Genomic DNA, 21508 nt, shown 5'->3' on the forward strand with positions numbered 1-21508 from the left:
CCTGTGTCCCCCCCTCCATGCAACCCCCTACCACCACCCCCTGCACAGCTTGGGTTCCTTAATTAAAAGTGCACTGTTGGTTTAGACTCGCGTCTTGCATCACTTCTTTATTGATTCATGTACTGTTTTACCGCAGTCTCCCCAGGAAAGAGGAGCACACGCTGGTGAAGGGGGCTGGAGCACAGGCAGAGGCACCCCCCCGCCACCATGCCTCCGCCCCGTCCCCAGTTTGGCCTCTGAAAGCAGCCTCTTTGCTCCTTGAAGATCCCAGCAAGAGAGCTGGAGAGTCCTCCGTGACCCCGTTCCCCCAAGGAGCCTATTCGGCTGTTCTGCACGGGGGCATGGTACAACCGGGGACTTGGGGGAGGATAAGCCCAGCCCTAGGACTCCCAGTCATCCTCATCTTCCTCGCCCGGGGGCTGATGTGGGGGAGGCAGGGGCGGGATGGAATCTGACATCCGGGCGAAGGCCCCCCCCGGCCCCTCGCTGGCCCCGGACCCAGGTCCTTTCCCAGAGATACCTAGGAGGGCAGATGCTGGAGTGAGGAGCTGGTCTGGCTGGTGGCACCAGGCCACCCAGGCCCTAGAGACCTGAAAACCGTGAGGAAGGAGGCGGCACCGGGGTCCTGCTTCTTACCTTTGCGCCTCATGGCCAGCTTGTTGAAAAGGTCCGACATCAGGTCCCCGCCCTGGGTGGTGGCTCTCACTGCAGTGGGAAAGCATGGCGACAAGGTGAAGGCACCCGGGGTGGGCTCAGTCCAGCCCATGTGACACCCCAAGGCTCAGTCATGGGGTCCTCTGCACCGTCAAAACCCTGGCCCCTCCACAGCCACCAGGCCACCACAGCTCCTGGAGCACTGGTCAGTGTTACTAAGAAAGCAGGTGACCACTGAGAAATGGAGTCACCGATATCCGGAGTCAGGCTCAGGGAGCGGAGTCGCCGCCGCCCTGAGACGGGCACAGAGGAAAGTCGCCGCCCTGAGACAGGCACAGGGAGTGGCAGTGGACACAGGAGCCTGCCCGGGCTCCCCGTGCGGTGCTCAGCAGCACAGCGGGGATGACTCAGGGCTGGGGCCCCAGAGAGCTCAGCCGCTTCGGGCCCAGACATGGCATCTGTCAGCACTGGATACACAGCTGACGTAGCCCGGAGCCTCAAGGGGCCTCGAGAAGTGGGACACAGCCAAGTCCCCGTCTAAAAATATCCCTAGTCCCTGTTTCCTTGGACAATTAGCCGAGTCTAAGCAGGCTCCACCACTGGGCAGGAGGGGCCCACACATGCCGGGGCGGCCTGCACAGGCCCTGGAGACGCGGGCAGAGCGCCCTCCTGCAGCGGGTCCAGCCTCACCTTGCTCCTGCTCCTTCTGCTTCTTTTTCTCCAGCTTGCGCTCCTTCACACTGCGGAGCTTGGCCTTGCCGATGCCTCCGGCCTGGCGGATAGACTCCAGCAGAGTGGCCCGGCCACTGGAGGGGTCAACCACTTCCTTGGGCGCTCCTTGGACTGGCGCTGGAGGGTGGAAGGTGTGAGGAAGAAAGGCTGCTAGGGCAGAGCCAGGCTGTGGGCCAGCACCGCCCAGAGAGGGTGCTGAGGTAGCCTGGGAGACACACCACTTAAGGGCCACGTGGGGACTCGCTGTATTTTCCATGGTTACTAGCAGCCCCCTGTCACTGGTTTAAGGGGAATGGGGGCGTCCAGGCTCCCTCTACCTTGAAGGTTAGAATTTCAGGGACCCACAGATACCGTTCGAAACTACTACTTTATGAACTCGGGGGAATGTGATTTTGAAATCAGAACTATTCTGAAAATCTAGAATTGATGACCATTTAACTTAAGCTACAGAAAACCCTCCAGGGATCCAGAAGTTGGAGGTGCCCCTCCCCAACCCACACGCCCCGGGACTGCCCCTACCTGAAGGGGAGGCACCCCCGCTGTCTTCCCCGCTGGCGGGCTGTCCTGGCGGGGCCACAGCCTGCGGCGGGGGCGGAGGCGGGGGGACACTGATCTGTATGGCTGGAGCTGGGGGAGGTGGTGGAGGTGGCGGGGGTGGTGGGCGTGCCGTCAGCACCCCATCCTCGAGGTCTGGGACAGAAATCGAAGTGTCAGGTACCTTAGGAGGCAAGAGGCTGAGCAGGAGGGCACCCGCCCTAGTCCGTCCCCAGCTCTTGGCCCACCTGGCTTGAAGGGCTGGGCCACCTCCGTGTGGAAGGTAGGCAGCTCAGGAATGGCACCGGGGGCAGAGGGGGCGATGCCAGGGCCCAGATCCGCACTGTACATGAGGTCGTCAGCCACACCTGGCAGGTCAGGCAGGTAGGACGGCACGTCAATGTCCGGCACCTGGCCCAGGTCGGGCACGTAGAAGTAGTTCTCTGGGACCTGTGGGTCAGGAGGGTGAGGGGGGCCAGGGAACGGGCCTTGGAGCTTCCCAGGTCCTCAAGCACAGCTGGGCAGGTAGGGGGCTCATCAGACCCCTGGTCCAGACAACACTGGGGGGCCACGCCTCCCCCACCCCCAGGCATCGTCTCCGTCCACCTGCCGCTCCAGCTGCTCTCTCCTGCTGATGGACAAAGGGGCATCGAACAGCTTCTCCTCTGTCTCAGCCCCCAGCATCACATGGGTCTTTGTGACGGCACCGGCCAGGGGGTCCAGAAAGACATACTTCTTGTACCTGGAGAAGGCGGAGGGCAGGGGATGCAGCACCTGTGCTTGGCCCCCGGGCTGGACTGCCCTTCTCACGTCGTTAGGGCCCCAGCTCAAGTTAGGATTATGGCCTCCCAGGCCTTACGAGCCTCCTGGCTCCCAGGCCATAGACTTCCGCTGCACCCGAGCCTGGAGACCCCCCTGGTCCCCCGCCCCCCCCACTCACAGGTTCTCGGTGGTGTTGAAGAGCAGCAGGGAGCTGACAGAGCTGATGTTGCTGGGGAGCCCGCCCAGCCCCTCCTCAGCCTCGTCTTCAGGCTCTGGCTTGGTGTTCACACACACAGGGAAGAATTTCAGCTTCTCCTGGGGGTGTGGGGAGATGGGAATTGACCGAGGAAGGTAGGTTTCAGCTCCAGGCCAAAGAGCTCCCCCCACTCCCCCAGCAGTCAGAATCCTCTGGGGCCTCGGCTCCCTCCAGGGTGCAGGCACCCCCGCAGACCTGCAGGGCCCGTTCATCCAGGGGGCGGTGCTTGCTCTGGATCCTGTGGCGGGGACGCCTCTGCAGGCCGGGGTCCTGGGCCCCTGTGAAGATTGAGCCGTACTCCCGCAGGTGCTCGGAGGCAGGGTACTTGGCGCTGGAGAACACCTGTGGACACAGGTCATCTGGTCACTCCTGCTGGGGCCTGAGAAGCTCCAGCCAGCCTGGGTTTGGGGTGGAGGGATTGTGGGCAGGAGGAAACCTGAGGGGTAGCTGAAGCAGGGACCCGGCAGCTTCAGAGGCATGGGGAGAGGGGAAAGAAGAGGGCTTTTGGGACTACCGACCAGCCAGAGGACAGGGCCACACGCTTGCTACCTTGATGGCTTTCTTGCTGCCCTTGATCTTCTCGATCTTGGCCTGGGCCAAGGACACCCTCTCCCCAATGGCCTGCAGCTGACTCCGGCTGAGCTCTACTCGCTGGGAGATCCTGCCACCAAAAAAAAAAAAACAAACTAATCACCAGGGCTGGAGGCTCCTCCCCAAGCCCCTGCAGCCTCTGGCCCCCTTTCTGTTTCCAACAGCAAACAGGCAAACGGGGACTTAGGTAAGGGCTTGTGTCTGAATTGTTTGTTTTGGCTATGCCCCACAACATGTGGGATCTTAGTACTCGACCAGGGATTGAACCCGTGCCCCTGCAGTGCAAACACATCTTAACCCCTGGACCATTAGGGAAGCCCTCAGGTAAGGGCTCTTAAAACAGTAATACCTGCTTGTCAGGGCTGCTCCTGGAACTTCCCAGGTGACCTCAATCAGGGCCATCCAACCTGAAGCGTCTGGGAACAGACTGTATTCCGTTCCCTGGAGCTCTGGGCAGGGACTGGCAATCACCATGGCACCAAGCTGGCACCTGTACATGCCACCTGAAAGGATGTATTGCCCACCCACCAGGGCTTTCGTTCTCAGGCCCAGGTGAGCAGAGACAGAATCTTCATGACTTACATGGAGGAAACCAGAGCTTAGCGAGGCTGAGCGACAGGCCAAACTGGTCCTTATTTCAGTCCCAGAGCTGTCCACAAGGAACTGCCCAACTCAGAGCAGGTGGTTCTAGGTAAACCCTAGTTCCCACTGAGGTTCTCACAGCTGTGCGTAGGCTGCCAAAGGGCTGCCCCTCCCCTTCCCAGGATTAGCGGGCTCCAGCAACAGGGTACCCTGTTAGTTCCCGAATATGCCCAACACTGCCTTGTCATGTAGCCCAGCCATCTCCCCACACGGCTGGTCCTTCACTTCATTCAGCCCCATGCCAAAGCCTCCCTGAGACAGAGTTTAAAACTCACTGTCACTTTCCAACCCCTAGCCGGCTCTATTGTTACACACTGCCACCTGTCACCATCACAGAGACATCATTTTTGCCAACAAAGGTCTGCAGAGTCAAAGCTATGGTTTTTCTAGTAGTCATGCAGGGATGTGACAGCTGGACCCTAAAGGCTGAGCACCGAAGAATTAATGCTTTCCAACTGCGGTGCTGGAGAAGACCTTTGAGAGTCCCTTGGACTGCAAGGAGATCAAACCAGTCAATCCTAAAAGAAGTTAACGCTGAACTGATGTGAAGAGCCAATGCACTGGAAAAGACCCTGTTGCTGGGAAAGATTGAGGGCGAGAGGAGAAGGGGTGACAGGATTAGATCGCTGGATGGCATCAGTGACTCCATGGATGTGAGTTTGAGCAAACTCAGGGAGATAGTAAAGAACAGGGAAGCCTGGGATACTGCAGTTCATGAGGTCGCGAAGAGGTGGACACAACTTAGCAGCTGAACAAGAACCACCTGTCACCATGTGTCTCCTGCCTGTGGGCTCCTAAGCTTGGGGCTCTGCTCTCTGCTGTGTTCCCAGCATGTGGCACTGTGCCGGGCACCTGAAGGGCTCCTGTGCGGTCACTGAATGGCCAGCACCACATGCCCCAAGGTAAATGCACACGCGCCTCACTTTCACTATTCAGCAGCACAAGGTTCTTCTCACTTCCCAGGAGCCCCAGCCCACCCCACCAGAGTGTCCTCTGCCCAAGAGCCCCCCGACCTCCAGGAACACCAGCCCCTGACCGTGGCCACAGCTGGTGGATGGCAGAAGGCCTGTGGTCTCTGGTCAGAAACCACACAGCGAGGGAACTCAAGGACTTTTTTACCAGCCCTGATCAGCCACTTTCACAAGCGCAGGGTCTCCACCCCGATGAAGTCTCCTTGATTACTCCTGTGGCCGCTCGTGTGCAGGGGCTTGGGGACGCAGGAGATGGGCTCCAAGCAGGTACCCAAACCAGCTTAGTTTTCCTCGACAGGCTGGTCTGAGTGGGGCAGCAATGCATACCAGATCAAAAGGCACAGCTTCCTTCCAGGAGATATGGAACCAGTGACCTGTCTGGGCCCACTTTCTGGCAGGGAGGACGGGTTCTCTACTTGCACACAGGCCACCTTCTCTAGTTCCCAGCTCAGCCCCATGCTGCTGGGAGATGAAGCAACCTCACAGTTAACATAATGGTGGCATAAAAGGTGGATGTCAGAACTGGACACAGACGGAGCCTGCTCTCTGTCTGATTTCTCAAAGTTGCAGACATCAAGCTTAACAGTGAACCCTGGCAAATTTCCGGAATGGATTATTAAATAGAGGGTCCTGAGCAATCTGAAATGGAAGAGGTGGATCCCCGAGGCCAACACTGTTCTAAATTTATAGCGTTTTCTGACAGGGTTATTAGCCTGGTGTAAGAGGGGAAAAACCTTACACGCAGTGCAGCCTGAGTCAGCAAGGACGCTGATGGCTTCTCACAAAGTCCTGTGGATGAGATGGAGCTGCGGGCTGGAGAAGAGCACACTTAGGAAAAATCAGAGCGAGCCAGACAGCAGCAGCACCCGGAAGGCACCATGGGCTAATTTTAGTCGTGAACATAGCTCACCCAGTGCTTGATTAGGAAGCTGGGGTATCCAATGGGAAGGCCCCCAAATGGTCTGCATGGTGGAATCAAGACCCACATGAGCTGAAAGGCCAGGAAAGGTGACACTGATACAGAATGACTGTGAAGCTCAGCACTCAGGCACACAAACACGGGGGACAGAGGTTGAGCAGGGGTTCAGGTGAAGGAGGACCTGACGACTTTGGTCACCTAGGCGCTAATGGCAAGCTGGACTAAGGAAGTGAGTCCATGGAGCACACAGCACCATGTTCCTCTCCCACCTTCTTTCAACAAATGGGACATCCACTCTCTTGGAGGCATGGCAGAGGAAGCAGAGCCCTGGATTCATGAGCTCATCTCCTGGACACCATACTCATGCACAGCCGTGTCTCCTTCAAACCAGGTCCACACATTAAGAGGACCCTGAATTCCCTTCCGGGCTACAGGCTCTGCCTGAGTCACGGTTGCACCGCTAGCACCTGGGACAGCGCCTGACACGGAACACAGCAGCTAGGTAAGAAGTGAGGAGGCAACGAACGTCCGGGGAGGGTGAGGAGCAAGGTGAGGAGTGAGCAGCTCACGTCATACAAGGCAAGTGAAGGACATTCGGTCTGAAGATGAGATGACTTTGAGAATGTAACTCCCTTCAGATACCAGAAGACCTCAGGTGCTGTCAGGTGGGAAAGCAATCATCACCAGAAAGAGTGGGGTGCATCAGAGTCCATGGTGCGGCGGGGGCGGCTGGGTGGGTGGGGCAGTGTGGCCTAGGAAGCCATCAGACTCCAGCTGGATGCCCACTGTCAGGGTGCTCCGGGGCGGACTCCTGTGAGGACAGGATGGAAGATGAAATTCCCAGAGTTCTATGCTTATCTAAGTAATGTCCTGCTTGTTGACAAAGGCCTCAGGCAGCCCAATCTCAGACCAAGGGTGAGAGAAGAGGTTTCAGCTTGTGGGTCATCCCTCCTGACTGGCAGGGGCAGGCTGGAAGGCAGTGTTGGGAAGGCTTGCAGGGCCACATGGGGTGGGGCCCGAGAGCCAGGACTGATCAGCAACATCCATTGTGAACAGGACGGTGCCAAGAGGACAACTTGTTTGTTCCTCATCTAGACCCTACGGCTCAGCCCCCAGGCTCATCCCTGCAGCTGCGACCCCACAGTGTCCCCAGGACCCCAGCAGGGAGGAGCAGGCTCAGCGGGTCTGCTCAGAGCCTGGGGCAGAGAGAAATCAGGCAACACACACCTGCTCCCAAGGAGACAGACAACTGCCATGTCCCCAAGCCCTGGGGACAGCAGCACTATGGCCGTGGGCAGGTCACTTAACTGGTCCATGTCCCACCTTCTTCAGCTGAGAAGCAAGGCTGGTAACTTCTCCATTGGAGAACTGCCGTAAAGGTCAAAGTCAGTGATGTGTATCTCATGACCAGAAAAGCCGACAAGTCCCCAGAACACGGTCAACACCTGCCTGGACCACCCACAGATTGGGTGGGGTGAGAGGCCCCAGGCAGTGCTGAGTAGACCCGGAAAAGAACATTCCAGATTCCAGACAAGGACATGGCACACTGCAATGGAGCACTGTGGAGGGCAGAGGGCTCCTCTGCCGGGGCCTGGGGCGTGAGGCGATCAAGGTCAACGAGGGCCCCAGGGGGCCAGGACAGCGCCTGGGCTGCCTGTCCCATCACCTCCAAAGCCGAAGCTGATCCCCACAACCCTCTGTGGAGATCGCCTATGAAGCCAGGCAGGCCCAGGGCTCCCTTGGGGCTGCTGCTGCTCCCAGCATCACACCAGTCAGCTGCTGGTGGGGGGCGGCGAAGACCCCCAGCCCTAACTGCCGCTCCCCTCCCCTCCCCAGCAACCCCCCCCATCAGCCCTCTGAGCAGCTCTTGCTTTCCCCTGGATCTTCTCCACTAGCTGGGGTAATTAAGAATGATCTGCTAATTATGCAGGCGGCTGATTGAGGCCTCCTAACCCTGGGAGGCACCAGGTGCCAATCAGCAGGGAGGAGGGGAGCATGGAGGAAGGGGAGAGGATGGAGGAAGTGAAGAGGAAGAGAGGGGAGGGGAAGGGGGGGAGGAAAGGAAGAAAAGACCAGGGAAAAGCTCTGCAGAGGGCAAGTGGTCAGGCTGGGGCCGCCGGGGAGGGCCGTCTCTAAACCCGCCATTCACACAGTCCCCTCCACTCCTCCTGCAGCCCCTCTGCCGTCATCTAAGTCACGTGGAACAGGTGACGTCTCTGGGTAGCTATTTTGGGGCTGGCATCTCCCAGGTGACGAGGGGCAGGTGAGGGCGGGAGGTCTGCTTGGCAGGAGAAAAGGCTGGGGAGGGGCTGTAAGGAGCGGTCCAGGCGCCCGCAAGGTCCTTGTCATTCTCTCCAGCTCTGTAGACTCGGCTGCAGGCTGCGGCAGAGCAGAGCGGGAGAAGGACCCGGCTCAGAATGCTAATACCCTATGAGCTCACCTGCCTGCAGAGCTGGGTACAGGCTCCAGGGGGGCCAAGGGCTGGGCCTGGGCCTGAACAGAGGGGAGGGGAGGGGAGGGGAGAGGGCTCTTCTCTGCAAGAGGAGTTATGTTCAAGGGGACCGATTCCACGCTGGAGTCACATCCCCACTGCAAAAGCCCATGAGGAGAAAAGAGCCTCAGGCTCGTAGGTGGCTGGGGGATAGGGGGGCAGGGCTTGGCATCCCCACTCCCTGTCGTCCCCGACCCCTCCCTCCCCTTCGACCTCATTCCCAATCTGTCACTATGTCCCGTCAGCATTCCCTTTGAAGTGTCTCTTATCCGCCCATCCTGCACCGCAGCCCCCCTCCTTGGCCCCTGTGCAGCTGCCTGATGACCCGTCCCAGCTCTCTGTCCCATCACTTCCTGCTCAGAACCCATCAAGGCTCCCAAAACCCTGGGCTTAAGCTCAAAGCCCCATCCAGCTGGGAGAAGCCCTCATGGCCCTGATGTGGCCCAGCTCTCCCCTCACCCACTCCTCCCACCAGAGACCGTCTCAGCGTTGTGGGGACATGAGAAGGGCTTGGTGGTGAGGGGCACAAACACGGAGGCTGACTTTCACCCCATCCTGCAGTGAAGGAGCAGACCGCAGGGACAGTGGCTTCTGGGCTGGGGTGCTGAGGGCCCTGCCGCCAGGGGCACCACCCTCCAGTCAGGCCTCAAGCCCCTGGCGCCCCTTTCCAGGTCCCAGGCAGATTGCATTCCCCACCCCTCAGCAGAACCTGCCCCATGTGGCACCCCTTCAGGAGGCCTCCCTTGACCCGGGAGCAGGTGGTCATGTTCCTCTCACCATCTGCTCCCTCATTTCATCATAGCCAGCCTCCACTGGGGATGCCACTGCTCCCACTGGCCTGGTCCCCACATTTCAGGTTAAACCCTAGGTCCTGGGCGTTAGGCATGTGACCAAGGGCTGAGCCAGCCGCCGTGTCACCCCCATCCCGCCCCAGCCATGGCTCTGGGACCGCCGTGAGGCTGGGGCTTCTGGGGAGGCACTCTTTCCTGCTGGACCTAAGCTGTGGGCCCACTGGTCACCCTGCAAGAGCAAGGCCTGTCTGGGGGTGGGGCCAACCCAGAGGTAGCGAGCAGGGAGGGGATGAAAGCAAACCGGGTCCTCACGACATCACTGAGCCCTGCGGCTCCAAAGCCTGCTCTGCCGGCTGGTTACTTTTGCTTCAGTTAGTTTGGGGAACCTAACTGATAAACGTGCTGCCAAGTCTTGCTTCTCTCTCCTCTGGATCCCCAGGTGCCCACACAGTGCATGCTACATGGCTCAGAATCAGCTTAGCCAGTGGCTCTCCGCTCTGAGATATGCCGCCCCTGAGCACAGGGACCACGTGGCCATGCATCATCGGTATTTCTCAGTCCTGAACTCTGGGCACCTGCTGGGAGAGGGGCAGAGCCACCCGGAAGTCGGAAGTCGGCTGTTTAGGGGAGCACCCTGCCAGCCCTGGGCCTCAACGAGCCCACCACCCCTCCATGTGACATGGCCTTCCTGCCCTCTGCTTCTCCCATCCAGGAGCAGAGGAACCTGGAAATGTCTACAGGAAGGGAAAGGAAAGCATGCTAAGAATCCAATGCTCCCCTTACAGACAGGCAGGCATGCAGCCACGGTCCTGGTGAGGAAACACAAGTATCTCTGATGGACTGTTTCATCACGAGGTGTGGGGTGACCGGAATCTGGCACTAGTAGCTTTTAAAGGCCTGTGTCCTCTTGCTTAGGTGACCCCTGGATACATTTAGCACCTAACACTTTCTATAACTACTGACAACAGGTAATGGAGGGCTAGCACAGGCGGCAGATAAGCAGAGATGATGTTACTAAATAACAAGAGGGAACATTTACTGGATGCTTACTAAACACCAGGCACTTCGGTTCCTTTGTAAATTTCAATTCATTTCATCTTAACGATGATCCTCCGAGGAAGGCACCATTATCGATGCCATTTTATGGATGGGAACATTGAGGCTTTACAGGGAGGTTGCTGCTGCTGCTGCTGCTAAGTCGCTTCAGTCGTGTCTGACTCTGTGTGACCCCAGAGACGGCAGCCCACCAGGCCTCCCAGCCCCTGGGATTCTCCAGGCAAGAACACTGGAGTGGGTTGCCATTTCCTTCTCCAATGAATGAAAGTGAAAAGTGAAAGTGAAGTCGCTCAGTCGTGTCTGACTTTTAGCAACTCCATGGACTGCAGCCTACCAAGAGTATTGGAGTGGGGTGCCATAGGGGGGTTAAGAGCAAGCAAATGGGGAAACCAGACTGGAGCCAGGAAGTCCGCTCCAGAGTCAACCCCCTTAATGAGGCCCCGCTCTCAGTTACACTCACTTCCTGGAGAGGCCTGGGGCAGCCAGGTGCATTAGAGGGCAGCTCAGAGGCATTAGAGTCAAGTGTTGGGACTCTCCCATCTGGAGACAATGGCCCCATTTTCTGCCCCCACTGGGGAAGGCTTCTGGGAAGAGGTGGGGTTCCAGTTGGTGGAGGAGGAGATTGCACGCTGCAGTGGTGGGGGTCCCTGGTCTGGGATACAAGCAGGGGACAGTGGGGGAGACTTGGCCAGGAGAGAGACCTGAATCAGGCGGTCAAATGCTCCAGCCGGGGAAGCACAGCATGGGCATCCAGGAAGAAGCGCTAGCCCATCTTCGCTTGCTCACGGCCAGAGAAACAGGACCTTACACAGGACAAAACTAGGGAACCTTTGCAGAAAACAGCAAACACCACACACGCGTTCAACCAAGACTGAATGAAAAATCACAAGAGCCTGAGAGCTGAGCTGGATCAGCGCTAGGGGTACAAACAGCCACCACTCCCCACCTGGGATCACTGAGGATCCAAGGCCACCTTGCCAGCCTCCCGAAGCCCCTTGCTCCAGCCACAGTGGCTTCCACTGAGGCCCCTTTCCACTTTAGTTCATGCTCTTCCTTTCTTGAAGGTTTTTCCCCCAACCTACCCACTCACGATATCTTCCCTTCCACCAGTCCAGCTTTTCCTCACATACGTCTTCCCTGACCCTATAGACCAAGTCAGGCCTCTTATCACAGAGACAGGGGTAATTCCAGAGCCAGGAGCCCCCACACCTGGGTGTGACGCCTAGTTCCACTGCTCAGGCAAGTCTCCTGACCCTTCTGCCAGAGTTTCCTCATCGACAAAGTGGAAATAACAGAAGCTCAAACAAAAAGCTGTTGAGGGACTTCTCTGGTTGGTCCAGGGGCTAAGACTCTGCGCTCCCAGTGCAGGGGGTCTGAGTTCGATACCTGGTCAGAGAACTAGATCCCAAATGCCGCAACTAAGACCCAGCACAGCCAAATAAATAAATACATGTTAAAAAAAAAAAAAAAAAGGCTGTTAAAAGTGTTAAATGAGTGAACACACTCAGGTCAAAGGTGGCACACAGTTAATGTGATACAAATATTAGGTGTTACAAGACAGTAGAGATTGGTTTTACCACAACTGTAACTAACACCCAACTGATCACTTAGAGTCTGTCTCTGCTGCTGGAGCGGACCCTCCAGCTGGGCAAGGATGCTGCCTTATTAAACGGCCCAGAGCCTTGCACACAAGAAATGGTGGATAACCAACCATGGGCTGACTGGTGGAACAGGCAAAGGAACAGGGCACCCCAGCAAGGGAAGAGCAGTTGGGAGAGTCATACCACTGCCAGCGCCCGTGGATGCATGGGGAACCCCAGGGCTAAGCAGGATGGTAAACAGTGAGCGCTTACAAGAAAAAGTCTACACAGGGGACCCAGCTTGGCCCCCTGGGCACAGGGGACCCAGCTGGCTTCTCTCAGGACCAAAAGTCACCACAGAGGTGCTCCAAGAGGGTGCCTTTGGGACTGGAGAGATGACTGCCTGGGCCAGGGAGCAGCACCCACCTGCTGAAGATGTCTCCGGAGACCTTCTGTAGGTACTGCAGGGCATCTGCCACCTGCTGGATGGCCTCCTCTCGCCGCAGGTCTGGCTGAATGAGGGGTACTGCATAGGTCTGACCGGCCAAAGAATGCTGGGTCCCCGTGGGGGTCATGGTGCCTGGGGGAGAGAAGGGAGCATCAGGACCCCCCCCCCATCCCACACCCACCCATCACAGGGCCAGGTGCGGGAGAAGAGCATGCACGCAGACCCCATCCCAATGGTCTGCACAGCTTCAGCCTGGGTGGCAGTCGGGGGGCTGCCAGGAGCTACTGTTCTGTCAATGCTGGTTGAGTGAGCAGGGGAAACTGTAAGGACTAGAGATGGACACAAGGCATTCAGAGGGCACTGACTGGCTGCCACAAGGTGGGTGCATGGTACCCAGCTAGATGCCCCTGCCCTACCTCATCTCACCTCAACTTCCCAAGCCTGGATGAACAATAAAGAAACCGTGACTGCAGAGTGAAAAAGAGGGATGGATTGCGGGGCAGTGGGGAATTGCCTATGTCTACCGCCAGGTACCAGCAAATGGTACCGGTTCTGCAAGAGCACAGAAAATATGGACTCTGGGTTCTTCCTCTTCTGGTCCCTGGGACCTGCTCCCGAGAAAGGACAGGCAACAGTGGGAGGCAGGGATGTCCGGGCTCTGCTCTCCCGGATTAGAGCTGCGTGTGGGGTGGGGAGAGGCAGGAGGAAGGAGGGACACATGGGGGGGTGGACAGGAAGGAAAAACCCTCCTTCGAACTGCAAGAGGAGGGCAGAGTCAGTCTATTTATACTGGCTTTAATTAACTCCGCTCCCTGGTGCCACCAAAGCAACAATCACACTGCAGACGGCACTGATGTGATTGGCAAGAGAGGCATCGGGCAGAATATTAAGGCACCAAGCCCCTATAAATAGGCCTAATCACGGCCCCTCGGTAGAAGACCGTGAAGAAGACATTAATCAGCCTGGCACCGTGCCCCAGACCTGCTCTCCTAGGTTGCAACAGAAGTGTGGGTGGGGCTGGGTAAGTCAGCCCAGGGTGGGTTTAGAAGGCTTTGTTTGAGCTTCAAGTCCTATATGACCTGGGGTAAGTTGCTTGCCTTCTCTGAACCTCTGATTCTTTCCACTTCTCATCCCACAGACTGAGAATGGCACTGCCCTCTGAAAAGTAGTTATGCTCAATGCTTCACACCAATATCCTCACCTTGCTGGAGCTTACTCCTCCTCGCCCTCTGCTGGCTTCCCCCACTCTTCCTTCCACCCACCTTGTTCTCTCCTACCCTTCCCAGGCCAGCATTCTTCCTGGTCTGAGATGACCAGTCTGCTCTCCAAGCTCTTCTACAGCGGTGAACACCTCAGCTTCCTACACCTGAGCCTGCCTAGCAGGATTCTCGGAGTAACTCCTCACCTCCCCACCTCTCCTCCCAACATCAAGTGACCAAAGTGGAGCCAACTGATCCTAAACCATCCCCACACCTGCCCCTCTTTGCATTTATGGTAACGCAGCTCTGCTGGGCATCCTAGCTTAGTTCAGTATCTCAGTTTTCCCACCTGTAAGACAGAGAGGGAGGAAAAGGCAGAAAGAAGGTACTTTCTGTGCTCATCTTGAGATGCACTTCTCATGGTCAGTCACCCACCTAATGTATGTCTGTCCACGTACCAGGGGGTGGAACAGGCACAAAGCCCCCAGGCAAGGAAACAGCAGGTCTGTCAAAGAACTGAGAGCCTGAGTACAGGTGTCCAGAGCTTTTACTCATTCTGTCTGCTAACAAGGGCTGATCAACTATCAGGCACTGGTCATGACCACAACGAAGAAGAATAAGACGCTATGCTAGCTGTGAAGACAGCCTGGAAAACAATTAAACAGCAGGTGTTAATGCTCTAATCCAGCTGTGAACCCAGTGCTAGGGGACAATGAGGAAGGAGCAAGGGACAAACCCCTACTGGGGTCAGGGAGTCTGGGAAAGCTCTTGGCAGAAGCTGTGTCTCCCTACCAGGCCTGGGAGAGAGGGCAAGGAGAGCACCCCAGGGAGAAGGGACCGCTGAACAAAGGTGTGTAGGAAAGGGCAAGTGGTTTGGGCAGGGAAGATAAAACCATCCTTGGAGGAGCAGAAAAAGACAGTGGCCAGACTGCGAAAAACACTGATGGCAAGGAGTACGACTTGAGCCTGAAGGCCAGGAATGAGATCCTCAGACCTGCCATGTGGTATAGGGGCCGCAAGCTACAGGGCTCCTGAGCACCCGAAATAAACGGAACTCGTCTGAATGCAGATGGAGTCCAAGCGTAAAATACACACCGAATTTCATACTTCCTACTGAAACGAAGAAAATATTTCATTAAAAATTTAAATACTGATGACATCGTTGAAAGGACCATACTTTAAATACAGTGCGCTACTGCTGCTAAGTCACTTCAGTCGTGTCCGACTCTGTGTGACCCCATAGACGGCAGCCCACCAGGCTCCCCTGTCCCCGGGATTCTCCAGGCAAGAACACTGGAGTGGGTTGCCATTTCCTTCTCCAATGCATGAAAGTGAAAAGTGAAAGTGAAGTCGTTCAGTCGTGTCCGACTCTTCGAGACCCCATGGACCGCAGCCTACCAGGCTTCTCTATGGGATTTTCCAGGCAAGAGTACTGGAGTGGGGTACCATCGCCTTCTCCGACAGTGGGCTACGTAAAGTGTATTACTAAGTTAATTTCGCTCTTCCCTTTTAAACTCACACATGTAACTCGTAGTTTCTTGCACAGTATGTTTTTCCTGGACGGCGGACGCTACCTTTGACTCTACGGCTTAGAGAATCTTGGTAAACACTGTGGATTCTCATAGGAGTGAACATACAACAAATCGACTCTCATAAATTCCGCTTTTACAGTAAATTTGCAAGTGTCGGCATACCGACACCCACACCAGCTGCGGGCAGGAACCCAGGCAGGGTTATAGCGGTGTGGGGTCAACCAGACGCCACAAAGGGAGGGTTCCGAGAGCCGGGCCAGTGGTGGGCAGGCCCGCGGGGCGGGAGGCGGGCCCTCCTCGCAAACCGGTCGGGGTTCCCCGGGGCCCCAGGTCGCGGCGAGGGCGCGTACGAAGGCCCAGTCCGAATCCAGCGGACGGACGCACGGCCAGTCGGCGTCTGGGGCGGAAGTCACCCGGCCCGGGCCTCCCGGCCGGCGTCCCCCGGAGAGCCGCTCCCGCCTCCGTCCGTTCCCTCGGTGACCCGCCCCCAACACCCGCTCTCCGTCCCGCCGTCCCAGCCAGGCCTGCGCCCTCACCTGCGCTACACCCGCCGCTTCCGCGACGCGACGCGCCGGGTCCCCGCAGCAGCCCGCTCCGCCTCCCGGGTGATCCGGCGCCGGAGCTCCGGCCCCGCCCCCAGCCGTCAGTTCCGCCGGCTCCGCGCCGCGGGTCTGGGCCCCCAGTGGCCGCCCGTCCCCTCAGCTCCGCCTTGCCCGGCGGCCAGACGCGACCCCCACGCTGCCCCGCCCCCGTGCCCTCTGCCCCCTCTTCCCGCGCAGCCGCTCCCTTCGCCGCGCGGCCCCGCCCTCCGCGTGGTCCCGCCCTCCGTGGGCGCTCCACCCACTTCTCCTCTGTGATGCGCTTGATTGTGCCTCTCTCTGCCCGTGTTTTCTGGGCTTGGCCTCTGCGGGCCGAGCTCCCCAGAGTCCGCCCAGTGCTCGCCCTCCCTTAGATAGTAACTGCCAGACACAGAAGGACCACGCGGTGCCAGGTGCCCCATAGCCGCCAGATCCAAACAGAACCAGAGCTGTGGTTGCGGTGGAAGCGTTATGGTTTAATGGGTTCAGAGCTCCTGACCGTCTGTTCTGGACTACGCTTAAGTCAGGCTCCTCTGAATCCTCTTCCTAGCTGGGCCTCCACTTGCGAAGCCCAGTTTTAGCAAGAATCCTGTCACTCGATTTAGCCAGAAACCTCCGCCCTCTTATCTGGCCAAATTCCTTCCTCCCTTACCCGCTGCCTGCCCCCCATCCCTGTCCCCAGGTAATGTCCCACCCCTCACCTGCCCGCCTGCGGCAAGAATCCTATCCTAGAGTTACCCGTCCCTCTTAAGTAAATTTCCATCCACCCCATCCCCTACCCTGCTGTTTGTCCAGAAGTCCCCACTTGTCTGCTGTATTTGGAATTGACCCCGGGTCTCTAATGACCTCTCTTTTCCCCTGTTGCCAAGTCCCGAAAAATCTGCTTTTACCACTTCAAAGACTGTGCGGCTCTGGTTTCCCTTCACATGTTGGTTTGGGACGATGACAGAGTTCTGGATATTGCTGATGGTTGCACGACGAGGTGGATGTATGTAATGCCACCGCACTGTATACTGAGAAATGGTTAAAATGGTAGATTTTATGATATGTCTTTGTTTCAACAAGAAAAAAGGCCTAGAAGCTTGTTTAAAAGACTTAAAAAGTAAAATACATAAAAGCAGCATCAGTGCAAAGATTCTGTAATAGTCCCTCCTGGGGTCCATTGACTTGCCTCAGAATTCTTGTCCCCTCTCTTTTAGGGTTGCCAGATGAAAACAGAAGATGCCAAGGTCATTTGAATTTCAGATGAAAAAAAAAGTTTTTTTTATTTTTATTTTTATATAAGTATGTCCCAAACTGAGCATGGGGCACACTTACATTTAAAAAATCATTTGTTGTTTATTTGAAATTCAGGATTAAGTGTTTTATGTATATATTTTTGCTAAATATGGCAAAAATTTCTTTCTACTCTCTTCCAATTACTCTCAGAATTTTGTCCTCCTTCCCTACCCCTCTCTGCATTCTTCCCTGGGAGAGAGTTAGGATGAAATGTCTTTTTTGATGAGTAGACCCCAGTGTTTGCTGGCTGCAGCATACTGTTCCCACCAATGATGGGAAAGAGATGGGTTTGCACCTGTATTATAGACCAAAGTTGCACCTCTTCCAATACATTAACACCTAACCCCCAAGGTGACAGCATTTGGGCTGGGGCCTTTAGGAGGTAATTAGAGGCAGACAATGTCACGAGGGTGGGGCTCTCATGAGGGGAGACAGCCCTGATGAGAAGAGATCCTCTGTCTCTCTGCAACAGTAAGGACACAGACAAAAGGGAAAAGGGCTCTCTCCAGGAATCAAATTGGCCGGTACCTTGATCTCGGACTTTGGAGCCTCCAGAACTGTGAAAAATAAATTTAAGCTGTTTAAGCCACTCTATGGTATCTTGTTTTTGACTAACACAACCTGCAAGCTCATTTCCCCCTCACTCCACCTGAGCAATGACTGATCAGATTAAGGTGTCCAGAACACATCAAAGAGGGACTGATGGGGTCTCGGCTGCTGCATTTGTAAATTGGGGTTAAGGGTTGAGCACGGGAGAGAAAGGATATCTAAGTGCTCTGTGATCTGTGAAGTGTGTTCAGACACGAAGGGCTTGGGATGTTTGTCTGTACATAGACATGTTCCCACATACTCCACACATCAAACCCAGCTGTCTTCTCACAAAAGTGTTGCAAGACAGCACACCCAGCCCGGAGCAGCCAGTTCACCCTCCAGACTGCTTACCCTCACTTCATCCAAGTCCTCTACCTTCATCTACCACCGACTGGCTATCCCACACTTCATTTCAAAGCTTTCCTAGGAGCTGGATTGCGAAGACATTTAACCTCAGCCACTGGAGCTGTAGTGATGATGCTGAGGATAAAGAAAAGCTGAGTGTCGTCTTAATGTGTGGACACTGGAGCCCCACTTGCCTCTGGTGACCCATCATGTAATTCTATTCACACAAAATATCCAGAAAAGTCGATACAGGTTGGTTGTTTCCAAGAATGAGGGGAAGGGGTAATGTGAAACGGCTTCTTAATGGGAACGTGTGTGCTCAGTCGTGTCCAACTCTCTGCAACCCCATGTACTATAACCTGCCAGGCTTCTCTGTACGTGGGATTCTCCAAGCAAGAATACTGGAGTGGGCTGCCATGCCCTCCCCCGGGTGAGCTTCCCCACCCAGGGATCGAACCCGAGTCTCTTGTGTTGGCAGGTAGGTTCTTTACCACTGAGCCACCTGGGATGCCCTGCCTAATGGGTACAAGTTTTTAATTGGGGGTGATGAAAGGTTTCAGAGCTACACAGAAGGAGGGGTTTCACAGCATTGTGTGTGCACTAAATGCCACTGAATTGTTTGCTTTAATTTTTTTACATTTATTGAATCTTTATTACAAGCACATCTACAAGACATTTTGTTTGATGGTTTGGGGAGTGAAAAAGAATGTTATGGCCTGATTGGGAAATGAGAGGCACAGATGAAAAACAACACAAGGCCATATTTTACAAATTTAGTTGATAAAGAGTAAAGCAAGGCTGTATCATTGACTGCATGATGATTAAAAATTTTTTGCTTTCTTTTTTAATATAATTTTTATTGCGCTATAGTTGATTTACAATGCTGTGTTAGGAGCTGTTCACTTTAAAGTGGTCAGTTTGTATGGCTATCACCTCACTCTAGAAAACGAAACTGATAGACAAGGCTGGGGCATGAAAAATGCTGTCTAACCACTAGGGGAAGAAAGGAAGCAAAAAGGTAAAATACAGATGTGAGCCCAACCTACTTCTTTTTAACAAAAATTCCCTAGGAATCTCCATCCAGCAACTTTCTCTAACATCTTATTGACCAGGTCTAGACCACATGACCTTGGCCACCTGCAAAGGAGACTTGGGATATGAGTCTTTGTAACTGGGGTTATTACTTATCTGAACAAAATAGGATTCTATCCCTGGTGGCTCAGTGATAAAGCACTCGCCTGCCAATGCAGGGCACGTGGGTTTTTAATCCCTGAGTTGGGAATATCTCCTGGAGAAAGAAATGGCTATCCACTCCAGTATTCTTGCTTGGGAAATCCCATGGACAGAGGAGCCTGGCAGGCTATCATCCATTGGATTGCAAAGAGTCAGACACAACTTAGCGACTAGACAACAGTTAGGAGGGAGTGGACAGAAAGAGAGTATTCAACTGGGCAGTGTCTGCTAGAGACACCTAACCTTTGCTCATGTTTGCTCAGAGAGGGGTTTCTGGAGGATGTGATGCCAGACATGAAGCTTAAAGGATGAGCAGGAGTGACCCCAGGGAAGGAGGGTGGGGTTATAGGCATTCAAGGACCACGAGACAGCAGGAGTCTATTCATCAAGGTGAGCCTGGTTGCTGCAGCAACTGGAAACAATCCCATTACTTCTCATCCAGATCCGTGGAGAGTTTTCCTTCAGGCTTTAACTCAGGGGCCTGAGCTCTTTCCATCTATGGGTCTGCTGCCCTCAACAAGGGGCTTCTGGGGTTGGGAAGGGAAAGAACATGAAGAGCACATGCAGGGTTTGATGGAGCAGGTCTGGTAGCAGCACAGATCACTCCTGTTTATCTTCCACTGGAAGGAGTCTGCTCAAGTGGCCACATCTAAGTGCAAGGCAGGCTGGGAAACAGAGTCTAGCTATAGATGAGCCAGTTTCTGCTACAGTGATCAGGAGGTGAGACAGTGTGCAGAGGGGTGTGTGACACTAGACCGTGAGCAGTTTGGTGCTGGTGAAGTTCAAGGTGAAGGGGCTGGAGATAAGATTAGGCAAGAAGTAGGGACCAGACCACAATCAGTTCAGTTCAGTACAGTTGTTCAGTCGAGTCCGACTCTCTGCGACCCCATGAATCACAGCACGCCAGGCCTCCCTGCCATCACCAACTCCCGGAGTTCACTCAGACTCACATCCATCGAGTCAGTGATGCCATCCAGCCGTCTCATCCTCTGTCTTCCCCTTCTCCTCCTGCCCCCAGCCCCTCCCAGCATCAGAGTTTTTCCAGTGAGTCAACTCTTCGCATGAGGTGGCCAAAGTATTGGAGTTTCAGCTTTAGCATCAGTCCTTCCAATGAACACCCAGGACTGATCTCCTTTAGAATGGACTGGTTGGATCTCCTTGCAGTCCAAGGGACTCTCAAGAGTCTTCTCCAACACCACAGTTCAACAGCATCAATTCTTCGGCGCTCAGCTTTCTTCACAGTCCAACTCTCACATCCATACATGACCACAGGAAAAAGCATAGCCTTGACTAGATGGACCTTTGTTGGTAAAGTAATGTCTCTGCTTTTCAATATGCTATCTAGGTTGGTCATAACTTTCCTTCCAAGGAGTAAGCGTCTTTTAATTTCATGGCTGCAATCACCATCTGCAGTGATTTTGGAGCCCCCAAAAATAAAGTCTGACACTGTTTCCACTGTTTCCCCATCTATTTCCCATGAAGTGATGGGACCAGATGCCATGATCTTCGTTTTCTAAATGTTGAGCTTTAAGCCAACTTTTTCACTCTCCTGTTTCACTTTCATCAAGAGGCTTTTTAGTTCCTCTTCACTTTCTGCCATAAGGGTGGTGTCTGCATATCTGAGGTTATTGATATTTCTCCTGGCAATCTTGATTCCAACTTGTGCTTCTTCCAGTCCAGCATTTCTCATGATGTACTCTGCATAGGTGTTAAATAAGAAGGGTGACAATATACAGTCTTGCTGGACTCCTTTTCCTATTTGGAACCAGTCTTTTGTTCCATGTCCAGTTCTAACTGTGGCTTCTTGACCTGCATACAGGTTTCTCAAGAGGCAGGTCAGGTGGTCTGGTATTCCCATCTCTTTCAGAATTTTCCACAGTTTATTGTGATCCACTCAGTCAAAGGCTTTGGCATAGTCAATAAAGCAGAAATAGATGTTTTTCTGGAACTCTCTTGCTTTTTCAATGATCCAGTGGATGTTGGCAATTTGATCTCTGGTTCCTCTGCCTTTTCTAAAACCAGATTTTTTCTGTTAGCTTTTTCTGACAGAATGTGGTCCACTGGAGAAGGGAATGGCAAACCGCTTCAGTATTGTTGCCTTGAGAACCCCATGAACAGTATGAAAAGGCAAGATGATAGGATACTGAAAGAGGAACTCCCCAGGTTGGTAGGTGCCCAATGTGTTATTGGAGATTAGTGGAGAAATAACTCCAGAAAGAATGAAGGGATGGAGCCAAAGCAAAAACAACACCCAGTTGTGGATGTGACTGGTGATAGAAGCAAGGTCCGATGCTGTAAAGAGCAATATTGCATAGGAACCTGGAA

At 54.8% G+C, this 21508-nt stretch overlaps 1 protein-coding gene across 1 annotated transcript; it reads right to left on the bottom strand.

The window, feature by feature from the left end:
• Positions 1 to 92: 92 nt before the first annotated feature.
• WASHC1 (WASH complex subunit 1) lies at positions 93 to 15853 on the bottom strand. The gene is made up of 11 exons (XM_052639973.1): positions 15695 to 15853; positions 12406 to 12559; positions 3488 to 3599; positions 3134 to 3280; positions 2861 to 2997; positions 2527 to 2662; positions 2169 to 2370; positions 1906 to 2076; positions 1345 to 1503; positions 637 to 705; positions 93 to 520 (listed from the first exon to the last, which is right to left on the bottom strand). The coding sequence occupies exons 2-11, from the start codon at positions 12552 to 12554 to the stop codon at positions 381 to 383; spliced, it is 1422 nt and encodes a 473-aa protein (XP_052495933.1). The 5' UTR covers positions 12555 to 12559; positions 15695 to 15853; the 3' UTR covers positions 93 to 380.
• Positions 15854 to 21508: the final 5655 nt, after the last annotated feature.

Source organism: Budorcas taxicolor, chromosome 5 (assembly GCF_023091745.1).
Source record: "Budorcas taxicolor isolate Tak-1 chromosome 5, Takin1.1, whole genome shotgun sequence".
Classification (NCBI taxonomy): domain Eukaryota; kingdom Metazoa; phylum Chordata; class Mammalia; order Artiodactyla; family Bovidae; genus Budorcas; species Budorcas taxicolor.